Here is a 13090-nt window from a genome sequence, read left to right as displayed (position 1 = left end):
TGGCCGCGACTCTTGTTTCAATTTTGTGTGGATTTTGTTCATCAATTATGAACTAATTCCCTCACTCTAGTCAAGGAACAACGAGGGCTCTGGGTCGTCTAAAATTTGTGAGATCGATTTAATTTTATCTTTTTCTTTCATTTATTGGTATCCGCATATTTCTTGGTTGCTATGTTTATGGTTATTTAATTAATTGATTGTCTTGGATCCAGATAATTAGTTGATTGGATAATCTATTGTCAATTAGGGCATTAAATCCGTAATTGTTTAATTGCTCTAAAATAGTGGCAACTGGCATAATTAGACTTGTGTCAGGGGAATACGCGGGCTAATCTAAAATAACCCTGGTAGTGCGTTATTTGATTAGAATAGGGCTCCTCTAATACGTAAGGCAATTGGGGAATTAAATTCTATGGGCGTACCTAGAATTATTTCTCAATTAGAGCAATGATTAACGGGCGTACCTTAATCATCGACACAGTAAGGAGGGGTTGACTGTCATCGCTTGTTTGGCAGTTATAACCTATTTATTAGTAAATAATTGGAATTGCCTTTGCTTATCGATGATCAATTGGGTGAACCATTGCTGAAGTTATTCCTTGGCTAGATCCTTAATTACCATTCATTTGATTTTAGTAATTTTTTGTTATTTAATTTTTAGTAGTTTCTTAGATTTTATTTGAACTTCTTTGATTGTCACCTTCTGCACAAAAACACCCCCCTTGTCACTGTGAACTTGAAAAGAAATAATTACTCCCAGTCCCTGTGGATTCGACCCTACTCACCGCTATCTACAGAAATCACTTTTAGTTTGAGCAGGTTTTATTATTGCACAGGTTTCGACAACCTGTCATCTTTGCATGGAATAAGCCTAGGACCAGTGATATTGAGACTAGGTGCCACATTGGACACGAGAACCATGTCTAGAATCTTGAGGAGTAAGTATTATATTGGACGGAAGCCACATTTAAAGTCCGTACAAGTCACATAGAGAATTCACGCAAGATTAAATTTAAGTGGATAATTTAGACTATGACCGAACATTGTGAGGACACAAAGTTCCTAAAGAGGCGTGAGCGAGATATTCCACATTGGAAGTGGGAGAAAGAAATAATTGGCATATAACTCTAGAGTCTAGACCCATAGGCTACTGAATAATTTTGGATTGACCATTTTGTCTCACAATTTCAGCTCAAAATGTTATTGGCCAGTCCAGTGGACACGAGGCTTCATACAGGAACAGTTTCATATTCAATCGCTTCAAAATCCTATCTTAGCAATTACCGAAACACACGCCACTGGCCATTTGGTCCAGTGGTCATCACATTCTTTGGTGATGCTGGAGGTCAGGGGTTCAACCATTGCCTCCCACAAACTTGCCACTTTACGTGGCTGGTCTTCTGCTCCCACGGGATAGCTCGAGCGGTTCGCTCCCCCTACTTAGGGTATGGCCGATCTTCCTGGCTTGTCCAGGGTTTGAGTCCCCGCTGTTAACGTGCTCGGAGTGGAGTGGGGCCTCCTCTCCCGGGCCGCAGGGGATTAGTCGAGTCCCGTAAGGATTGATCCGGACACCCCTGTGTTGACCAAAAAAAAAAAATTACCGATACACACCTGATCAATCAGTGATTTTTTGGCATCAAGCTCTGTACAAATGCGCACCATACTGGGTCGCACCATTGAAACTGTAGCTGCATCAAGCTTTAAAGTCTCTCCAAAAAACTTACCAATTGAGTATAAAGTGACTTTGTTAAAACGATGAATAGGCAGACGATCGAGTTTTATCCAAACCGAAACTATAGTGGATTTTATGTCAACATTGAAATTCGGATTCCACTTAAAATCTCTCATAGAAAACCCTTATCGGGTATAGTACTCCTCTGATTCAAGCAGAATTGAGAGATGCCAGGGTCTGAGACGCCTAGCGAAAAGAAACCTCTAAAACCCGTGGCAAGAAAGTCTTTCCAAAGCTGTTCCATACTCGGCCTCCCTCGAGAGAATTTACGAACTATAGAGAATTTAGCAGGAACAACAAAAGCTTGAATGTCTTCTCCTAAGAAATAATACCGCAGGTTTCCCACGGTGCACATCTGCTTTCTTGATTTGCGGTGAAGAGAGTTGTTGAGAAGAAAGAACATCAGCAAATGAACATTTGGAAGGAAATGATGAGAAAGTTGCTTGCCAATCCCAAACTGGAAGGCATCCATGAAATGCCCTCTTGGGTAGATGATTGGGATTCAGGGCCTCACAAGTTCCATTTTATTTTATTTTCGGGTAAATTGACAATTTTGTTGGCATATTAAATCAAGACTCAAAATTAGAAATTTTGATGTTATTATTTAGTAGTGTTTTAGTCAAGTTAGAGTTTTAGTAATTCAGTTGGAGTCAAGTTATGGTAGTTTTATTGTGTAGGAAATAAGTATCTTATTAGGAAATTTCTTATGGTTGTAACATTTGTTTTCCAAGTCCTCTAGTTTATAAATATAGAGTCATATTATTGTATTAGTTGAGAAGAGTAAAAGTTGAGAGTCTTATTATTATGGTGTGCAATTAATGATATATTGTTGAATTTTGTTCCTCTTCTCCTACACATACTTTTATGTGTGTAAATTGCCTCCTCATATGCATTGATTTTATGAAATTTATCTCCTATAGATTTTTGGTGAATTTTTTGAGTTCTACAAATTTTAAATTTTGTTACTCCTTTTTCTAACTTCGTTATATCACATTTAAATTTTTGTGATATTGTTTCTCAACTCAATTACGTCAAAGTGTAAACTTGTAGAAAATGAAACTTGTGAAGCCCCATGATTGAGGATATGCTGATGTGATCTCTTCTATCATCTTTATCAAATTATTCCATTTTCTATGCTGCTTGTAAGTGATGCATTTTATTTGTAAATCTACAGCATCTCGGCTTTTATTTGTAACACCTTCTCAGTTGTAGGAGGAAGAATGATTGAAACAAGGGTGTTCACGAATCGAGCTGCTCGTGACTCGCGAGCGGCTCGAGTATGAGTTTGACTCGAGTTCGGTCAATATCGAACTCGAACTAATTAAGTCGAGTTCGAGCTCGAGTTCAAAAACATTAAACTCGTTGGACTCGCGAGCTCGATTATATATATATATTTATTTTTTATTTTTTATTTTAATAGTAAAATTATGTATATATCCCTAATATTTTATTATTTATTAAAAAATTATTTTTTTTTATTTTTTAAACTCGAGTTCGAACTTGACATTTTGAGTTCATCGAGTTCGAGTTCGAGTTCGAGCTTCATAAAATTAACTGGAGGTTCGGCTCGATTAAACCAAAATTCGACTCGACTCGTTTGCACCCCTAATTGGAACCAAACATGACAAACATGCCCAATCCCCTTTTCACTATTGGGCTAATTAGTTACCATGGGATACAACCTTAATCAGACTCAAGATTTCACTGCAGTTTTTTGGAGCCCTTAATTATGGTAAACCTTAGCCAGGAGGATAACTTATTCTATACCTGGTCAATAATTCATTCTAATCTGTTTTTGAAAAAAGAATTACCCTATAATGTCAGATTTCAACAGAAAAAGAATTGCTATTCGATCGTCACAATTTTCAAGAAATTCAGGAAATATATTACACTGCAATATATGATCAGGCGAGGAGAAAATTTTCCTTACCTGGATACGTTACAGGTAAGGTCTGAGTTTTGCAGAAATTTTAAAAGGATTTTCATTCTTTCCTCTGTAGAATCTACCCTCAATGTGAATTCTTGAAATCAATGTTCAAGGTTGATTGTCAAACCACAAAAAATTTCTTGAATGAAAACTCTTGGTTTGATCCGTATAAATTTTCCGCACCTAGTCCCCTTCAAATTGCATGAGCCTGTGTCTAATAGTGTAAAGTTAAAATAACAATAATAGTAGCAGGAAATATTTTTATACAAATTTCATTTGAGTAGTTCGTCACTATGTACTTTCTCTACGGGAAAGCCTCGTGATAAAACATGATCATTTAAATGTGCCAAAATATGACAACAATAAAGCACACTTTCTCCTTTCTGACAATGAGTTGCAACAAAAAATAACTTTGTTGTATCAAAAAAATGACATCTACCAGGAATTTTTCCAGACTGCAAGGAATCTTAACTGATATCCCATTACCATGAAAATTCCAAATAGCAAAGGATTTCAACTGAAAATCCATTACCAAATTTTTTTATTGATCAGCAGGAAAGTACATATTACATTAAACGGGCGACTAGATCGGGCAGAGGAGGAGGGGAGGAGGAGAGAATGGATAAAAAAAGAAAGAGGTGGCCAACACCAAAAGAGGTTGCCGGTGTTGGTGGGGAGAAAGAAAGGGAAAAAAAAGGGGGGGCGTCAGCCGGCGGCGGAGGTGGTGGTGTATTGAGGTGGAAGGAGAAAGGAAGAAGGAAATTTTTTTTTTTTTTTTTTTGTGTTTTGTGTGTTTCAAAGTGTGTAGTTTAAAATTTTTGAAAATTTTTTTTTAAGATTATTCTGGTTAAAATGGTTAAAAATTTGTAGAAGTTAAATTTAGGGGTTAATTCCACTTTGTCCCCCCAAACTTTGGACGATTACCCACTTAAGTCCCTAAACTTCAAAATGGGACACTTAAGTCCCTAAATTTATAAATACCTCCCACTTAAGGAAAATTGTTAACAAATCATGAATGCCGTTGGTGGTCGAAGTGTCCCATTTTATGAGGGTTTAGGGATTAAAGTGTCCCTATTTATAAGTTCAGGGACTTAAGTGGGAGGTATTTATAAGTTTAGGGACTTAAGTGTCCCATTTTGAAGTTTAGGGACTTAAGTGGATAATCGTCCAAAGTTTGGGGGGACAAAGTGGAATTAACCCTAAATTTAGCCAAAAACTTCTTTGGGAAACAGCTTTGACTATTCTTGTACTTTCCCCTCATGGTACAAATCTTTATGCAAAAGGTACAACCACCGTTACGAGATTTAAGTTTAAAGAGTCCCCGTAAAGTAACTTGCCTCATCTTCCACAGATTATTCCCTAAAGACTGAAGGTCAAGTCTGTCTTCTCTTCTTCTCCTGAACTGGAAAGCTCGGCCTTCATCGATCATCGTTCCAGATGCAAATTCTCCTAACCTGAGGAGGTAAGGTACTTCTCTCTCTAATATACTTCTGAAATGGATTATCCCTGCTCTATAATTTTCCGAATGATGAAAGGATTTTTGTGGGTTTCGTTTCAATTCTTTGAATTTCAAGAAATTACCCCTTTTCATATCGTTTTGTTAATTGCGTTTAATTGGGCTTAATAATCTTTTAATCCTTTTGTGATTTAGATCCATTTTGTTTTTGATTATAGTATATGATGTCATGAGTCAATTTTAAGCCATCATGGGAATTATTAGAGAGATAAGTGAATTTGATTAATGAAGTGGAAAGGTTTGAGATTAGTGTTCTATTCAGGTAAAAAGGAAAGAAGAAAAAAGTGCCGGTGTTATTGAGTTTAATTACAAGTTTACAACGAGGAAGTGTGTTAATGCAATGAAGCATAGGGGTTTTATTGTCTGATTCACGTGGTTAAAAAGTCTAGGGAGAGTGTTTTCAATGTGTATGGGAGTGCCAATAACAAATTTTCGCAGAGTAATTGCGTCAGAATATGTGATATTGCTGATTTCAACAATGGAGAATACAGTATGGAAAATGCCATGCTACGGCTATTAATAGAAGTGGAAATGAATGGTGAGTAACTAGTGTGCCTTCTGAGAAGTTTTGGAGAACGCTGTCTGAGAAGTTGGTTGCAGTAACTGAAGAGGGATGTGTGAAGGTAGAATGGGATAGGTGGGAATTGAACTCATGTTTTAAGGCAAATGACAACAATCATTAACCATTGAAGCATGTTTTAAGTTGTGCCTAATAACTGGTTTTGTTTTATTCACGAAATATGTCTTACACATCTATAAATTCTCATGCTTGTAATGTAAATTACTGTAAGGCCTCAGCCAGTTTGTTTTGATTACGATATCATTTCTTGAAAATTTGTTTAAGCAGGGATGAAGTTACGAGGTAATGTAACTGTGAGTAGGCTTAGGAATTTCTTCAGGCATGCTTGATCAATTTATATTTGAAAAGGAAGGTTGATTAGAATTGAGAAACGTATAAAGTAGCCAAGAGCAACACTGGCCCCTACTTCCAAATCCATTAAGTTGTGTACTACGACTTACACAACTTATCCAACATGGTGGAGATGAAGCAACTAGAAACATCCCCAAGCAATATCACATGCCAAAACCTCCCTTTTCTGCTCTCCTCTTTCGTGGACACTTTCGTTGACTTTTCTGTGAGCGGTGGGCTCTTCCTGTTACCTCAGGGCCTGAATCCAGAACCAAAAAGCAATCCTTATTTTAATTCCAATAGTGTTGACCCCAAAAGCAATCCTGATTTTAATTCCAATAGTGTTGACCCCAAAGTTTCAACCACATTGCAAACCATCTTCCCGGCTCCTACTCGGCTCATAGCCATTGGCGATCTCCATGGTGACCTTTCAAAGGCCAAGCAAGCTCTCCGCCTTGCAGGCCTTGTTAATGGTGAGGATCGCTGGTGTGGTGGCTCCAGCACTGTGGTACAAGTTGGTGACATCTTGGATCGTGGTGGTGATGAACTGAAGATAATGTACTTGTTTGAGAAACTGAGAAGAGAAGCAGTCAAGGATGGGGGAACCATTATTACTATGAATGGGAATCACGAAATTATGAACATTGATGGGGATTTCCGTTTTGCAACTAAAGAGGGTTTGGAAGAGTTCAAGGATTGGGCTATGTGGTACTGTGTCGGGAATGACATGAAGAAGTTGTGTGAGGGGTTTGGTGGCCCCACAGAGGACCCTTTTGACGGAATCCCTCATGAGTTTTCTCATGTTAAGCCGGAGCTTCTGCGTGGTATTAGAGCACGTATAGCTGCATTAAGGCCAGAGGGACCAATTGCGGAGAGGTTTTTGTCAAGAAACCAGACAATTGTAGTGGTAGGCGATTCTGTTTTTGCACATGGAGGGCTTTTGCCTAATCATGTAGAGTATGGGTTGGAGAAGGTGAATGAGCATGTGAGGGATTGGATTCTTGGGGTGAGGGACAATGTTGCTAGGGAGTTAGTTAAGGGCAAGGATTCCATTGTTTGGACAAGGAAGTACTCCCATAAGGTGGGGAAACATTGTGATTGTTCAACTCTTGAATATGTTCTGAACACAATTCCTGGGGCGAAGAGGATGATTATGGGGCATACTATTCAGCAAGGTGGCATTAATGGAGCTTGTAGTAACAGAGCGATCAGGATAGATGTGGGTATGTCAAAGGGATGCGGCAATGGATTGGCTGAGGTATTGCAGATTAATGAAAATTCTCAGATCACGATCTTGACGTCAAATCCTTTGTATCAGAGAAAGAATGAGACTTTGGGTGCTAATCTACAAGATGAACTTGGATCCGTAATCCCTAAACAAGGGCAGAAGCAAGTTGAGGTGCATGCTTAATTCTTGATTTCAAGAAACTCTAAGCAAATGCATTTGTTCGAACTTGGAAACCAAATATTGATATTTACTAAATTTATTTGTAGATCACCTGTGATTGTACAGTTGTTAAAAATCTTATTCACAGTTTATTAGCATCAAGCTAAGTTTATTCACGAAATCATAATTATCCACCGTTACTGTCTGAATCTCTGTCCAGCATTCTTCTGTCTTTTTTCATATCTTGCCTTTCATGTTTTCCCTTATTGTCATAAAGCTATTAATGAATTTTTTGATGCACTTCATGCTTTTCTTTTGATTTACAACTTGTATGACTAACATAATTTACTTCCAACATGTCCCTTTTTCGTGTGTGTTTTGATGTATCTAGCTTAAATGGCTTTTTCATGCTGCAATATGTATGCTCTATTGGGTTCCTTTTACTTATTTCAAAGAGAGAATGCAGAGTTCTTGAGTTTGATGACAAACTCATTATAGCATTCCTGATTCAAGCCAATGAACTAACAAGCAATTGTTGGCAGCTAGACTAAGCTAACAATATGTTGATTACAATATTCAAGACGATTACTTCTGGTTAATGTAGTTGAGAATTTTTAGAGATATTTCAGAGTTTTGTGCAGGCTGACTATTCTCTCCATTCTGCCATCAGGATCCTTTTATGAGTACCATTAAAAAGGATATGGTTTTGCTGGATATCTTGTGCCACAATCTGTTAGTGTGTACGGGATTTAGTAGTCGAACTGCTACCCATTTTTTATCAATATAGTTATATCTCATATATCTCATATTGAATCTACACCAATATATGTGTATGTATGTAAAGCCTTTCCAAGGTACGCTAGTAATAACTGTGAAGCATTAGCATGATGAGTTGAGCTTCTGATTTCATCAGAGAGAAGCTAAAGAATCACCACAACATTTTCCCAGACAGACGTAAATAGGAAAAATACATGCACAATCACCCTTACAATCTCTAGGGTTATGAACACAGGAGCTACCGCAAGGAAGAGCTCCATCACCTCTTGGATTGGGACCAACTAATTTTTCAGGACAAAAGTTATAATTTGTGATCATGCAAATGCTTTTGGTTAAATTCTTCCTACTTTTAAGCAGTTTCCTGGAGGCTAATGTACTTGGCTGCAGCGTTTCTCCTGCCCCTATTCCCTCTGGAAATTGGTAAACTGCGCAAAATATATATATATATATATATATATATATACACACACACACACACACACACACACACACACACACACACACACAGAGGTAGGAGACTCTAAGCAATGCTAGAAATTTTGCAATTTTGACATGATGAAGAGGTAAGGCTTACTTGAGACTGGGAACAAAAGGATAGGCAAGAAAGCAAGCTTAGGCATGTTAATTTATTTGTATTGGCTTTTAGGTTGTGATTTATTTGGTTTAATTTGGGGCGATTATTTATACTAACAGGGTGTGACTATGAAGTTTAGGTCATTTCAGCTGTTGAATCAGAAACTGAGTTACTGAATTTGATCACATTAAAAGGCATGATTACGATCACTGCAAAGTTGTTTCCAATTTTCCAACTTTGAAGCAATCATATTTTTATTTTTTTTAGGGGTGACCCGTAAGGAGTAGACCCAGTAGAGTATTCCCCTCTACCCTCCACAACTTGCTGGCAGCAAGATTCGAACTAGGGACCTAAGGCTCCATCTTCAGCAACCTCAACCACCAGACCAAGTCCCGGAGGGCTCCCGGAGGGCTTTGAAGCAATCATATGATTTTAAGCAAGTTCTTTATATGAATAAAAACCATGGAATGCAAGTCACGAATCTTGGACACACTTAGGCGAACTAGACATGAATGCAACCCCTAAAAATACCATGGTTCACCTCTCAACCTAGCTTTTTTATGAGTCCATTTATATCTCAAAGGGGTGTGAAATAGTGTATCCCTTTGGTTTAAACGTTGGAACCACTCCTTTTAACTCCTTTTGATCTAGTTGGATTCTCCCCTAAATAGGTTAGGTTAGAGTAGAAGTAGAAATAGTGCATGAAACTAGCACAAACACAAGTTTTTACATGTCGTATTTTTAATCGCTAATATTCTATTACACATCGTGTTCTTTCAGTTTCCACTTACGCCAATTTAATTTTTGAAGCATGTTATACATATCAAATGCATCATACCTTGCGATATATTCCCTAAAAAAAATATATCATCCGGTATGACATAATTCACATAAGAAATTGTATCAAAAATTTAAGACGACAATGAAAGGAGCAGTGTATTGAGTTATTTTGGGTGAAAGATGTCAACACATACTTTACAACTTAAAAATTTAGCCGCATATATTTCAATGGAGAGTTTTTTTTTAAAAAAAAAAATCCACCACCCCCCCCCCCCAACAACTCCAAAGACAAAAAAAAAAAAAAGGGTTTCTAAAGCAAATATTGTGCACGATTAATATTTCAATAATTTTGTATGCACAGTCAATGTATACATGAGCTAGTATAGATACACGTCGCGTAATCTAATTTCAAATTTGAAATTTACTTTTTTGTATAAGTGGCATACATGTACACCTGTTAGCGTAAAAATTTCACTACACTGATAGTGAATAAAAACTTAATCCTTATTATTTATCTACAATTGTTACAAATACTTTCTTTTTTGTCCCGCGCCTTCCGTTATCCAATGTCACGCCTATTACATTAACCACTAAATATAGAAAAGTAGTCACTTTTTTTTTTTGCAGCAAAACCGTTTTTCAAAAACAACTTTTAAGCCAATCTTAGCCATTAACCGTTGATGATGATCTTTCCAACCCCTCTTATGCTCCTTTTTGCTGGTCATATCCTAAAAATTATGGGGGTTATGATAGTAACAAAGAGCTAACTGGAGAGTGGAGACACAAAAGCATTTCTTTTTTCTAAGTAAAAATCCCATTAATTCAAATCCGCAATTGCACCACCAGCTCTCAAGCCCAACCAATCAAAGAAATTTGTACTAGACTCTAAAGGCCCATAATTTAAAATGGCAACCAGCAAGCTTAACCCTAACTTTTGGGCCACAAAATGAATGTAATGGACCTTCTCCACCCCAGCAGCCCACCTTCTCCAGTATAGGGCTATTTTTGTCTGTCCACACTGGGCTAGGGTTTGATTTCAATCAGTTTGTTTTTCCTATAAATTAAGCTCAAATCGCATTTCTGATTTCCAGGTCTTCTTCTTCCAAGCTTCATCCGTTCAGCCGCTTTCTTGTTGCTCTATTTTCCTTCATTTTTTTTTCTTTCTTTCTTTCTCAAACTAATTTGTTCTTTGTTTCTCTTTTTCTCTTTATTTCCTTAAATTAATTTTGTTGTGGGAGAAATTGGGGAAAAAAGATTTTAAGCCAATTTGCAGAGCAAGGGCGTCAATTTTTACGATGACGATTCTCTTGCATTGAAGGTTGGCGATAGAAATCGTTACAGCGATTCTCCGTGCCTTTCAGATATTCGGTTCCCGTTTTGATTACGGCCTCGAACAAGTCGCTACATTGCTAAAACGCTTTTCCCCCCATCTCTTTGTTAATATGCAAATAAACAATATGCCTTTAAAAGTTTTTTTTTTTAATTAAAGAAAACGGGTTTACTTTTACCGATTTCTTGCTTTTTAGGATAAGAATTTCTTGGTTTTTTTTTTTAAGATTCTAAATAATGTATACCGGTTATGGTGTTTTGTTTTTTCGTTTTTTTTTTTTAATTTGGTTTTTTTGGTATTTTGGGAATTGATGAATGCATATGTAAACTAATTTCGTTGGGGAAATAACATTAGAAACCAAAAATGATGAACGAAAAGAAAGGATAGGTATTAAGCCACGTGTAACTATGAAGAACAAATTTTAAATCAAATTCAATACTGGCTTAAAATCATTTGCAATTGAAATTGAATACTTGATAATTACTTGCAATTCAAATTGAATATTGGGTTCTGTTCCTTTTCTTTAATGATCCTGAAAATATAGGGAAAAAAAAACTACGAATGTTATCCAATTTATATCATGATTCAATGATAAATTGTTTCTACTAGTCTTGTGGATTTTTCTCGATTCACCAGCCACCTAGAAAAGGGAAATTACTGCTAGCAAATCTCTGGATTCCTAGTAAATCTTAGGTGTAAATCACTGCATTTACCATTTTCATTCCTACCTCTCGTCTCATTTTGTTACTATTTCTTCTGAAATGAATCTGCTGTTTGAGGGATTGTATAACATTAAGGGCATCGCCTTCAATGGGGATTTTAGCAAAGTTGCTTTAGCAATGGGCTAATGTCAATAGTCGTTGCTCTTGCTACAAATGGATATATAGCCTCTTGGCATTTAAATCTACTCCATGTGCTTCAACAGTTATAAACTGGAAATCAAAACCATTCAATCTTCATATCTGTTTACAGTGGCTTGTAAAAGTTGATGGATTGACTCTCAACCTGTGTAGAAAAGAGTCTTCAAAAAATAGCCTCAAACAATATGACATTTAACCAAATTCTTTGGTCAAGAATTGTCTCTATGGCACCCGTCCTCTATATGGTAACTTGTAGCCTTGAAAATTATACTCCATATTCTTCTATTATATATCTATCGCTATTCATACACCTAAATACCAAATTTTCATTTGGTTGAGAATTTGGATTGTAGATGGCATTTCCATTACCAAAGATAAACCAACACAAGGAAAAAAAGTTATAAATGATTAAATTATCTATATGAAGACTCACTGGTTCCTCCTTGTTTTTCAAAAGCTTAAGTGGATTCGATTTTGATTATTGTAGCAAGTCACAACGTGCTCTTGAAATCATAAGTTTTTTTTATAAAGATTCTTACAGATTGCTCACCAATTCAATTCTCACATCTATAAAAAAGGGATTCGAACATATGATTTTTTGTGATAAAATAGTTTTATCCTTATCAAGTGAGTCAATTTATGTCCGAAAAAGAAAGTGCCATTTTCCATGTCGCAAAGGGAACATCTTAAACGTTTTACATTAAAATCTCAATATTGACCCCATTCAACATACGATTTGTCATTTTGCCAAATTTAATGATGCACATGTCTGTTCTTTCCGCTTGAAGGTGACAGCATTGCGTTTGGAGAAACTTTTATCGAAGTGACTCGTTGTCGATATAGTTTTCACATCATATTAATGTCTTTAAATTTAGGTGCACTAGTAGCAAGTAGGGCTATAGATAAATGAAAGCCATTCAAACTATTCATGAGTTTGCATGATCAAAATTTGAGTTTTTATCTGTATTGAATAAAGTCAAGCATTATCAGCTCAAATAAATTGATTAGCTCCAACTCAAGCAAGTATATGGAGGGTTTGAAACCTCAAAAAACAAATTTCTTTCCATCCTGAAAGTGGAAAATATCAAAATCACACCAAAAAAGTGGAAAATACAAGGATGAAATACCAAAAATCACATTATACCAGGACTGAAATACAGTCCAAGATACCAGGACTGAAATACAGATGGAAAGTGGGAGGGATTGTAAGTAGGTTGTTACTTTGATCTTGGACTGAAACCTAGGACATGTAACAATCTTGTAACAATCTGAAACCTAGGACTGTATTGAAATAATC

The 13090-nt window shown here is 36.5% G+C and overlaps 1 protein-coding gene and 1 non-coding gene across 3 annotated transcripts; both read left to right on the top strand.

Annotated features, from left to right (window-relative positions):
- The first annotated feature begins 4983 nt into the window (after positions 1–4983).
- LOC113736894 (shewanella-like protein phosphatase 2) lies at positions 4984–7681 on the top strand. Of its 2 annotated transcripts, none has more exons than XM_027264090.2 (2): positions 4984–5121; positions 6023–7681. In XM_027264090.2, the coding sequence occupies exon 2, from the start codon at positions 6210–6212 to the stop codon at positions 7494–7496; it is 1287 nt and encodes a 428-aa protein (XP_027119891.1). In that variant the 5' UTR covers positions 4984–5121; positions 6023–6209; the 3' UTR covers positions 7497–7681. The 2 variants fall into 2 exon arrangements, with proteins under 2 accessions (XP_027119891.1, XP_027119892.1); XM_027264091.2 differs by having other exon boundaries at positions 4989–5126.
- Positions 7682–10875: 3194 nt separating this feature from the next.
- On the top strand, positions 10876–11011 carry LOC113738284 (small nucleolar RNA snoR86). The gene has a single exon (XR_003460071.1). It is a non-coding gene; the product is annotated as a small nucleolar RNA snoR86 (small nucleolar RNA).
- The last annotated feature ends 2079 nt before the right edge of the window (positions 11012–13090 follow it).

This window comes from Coffea arabica, chromosome 3e (assembly GCF_036785885.1).
Source record: "Coffea arabica cultivar ET-39 chromosome 3e, Coffea Arabica ET-39 HiFi, whole genome shotgun sequence".
NCBI classification, from domain to species: Eukaryota; Viridiplantae; Streptophyta; class Magnoliopsida; order Gentianales; family Rubiaceae; genus Coffea; species Coffea arabica.
This window is presented reverse-complemented; position numbering and strand designations above follow the sequence as displayed.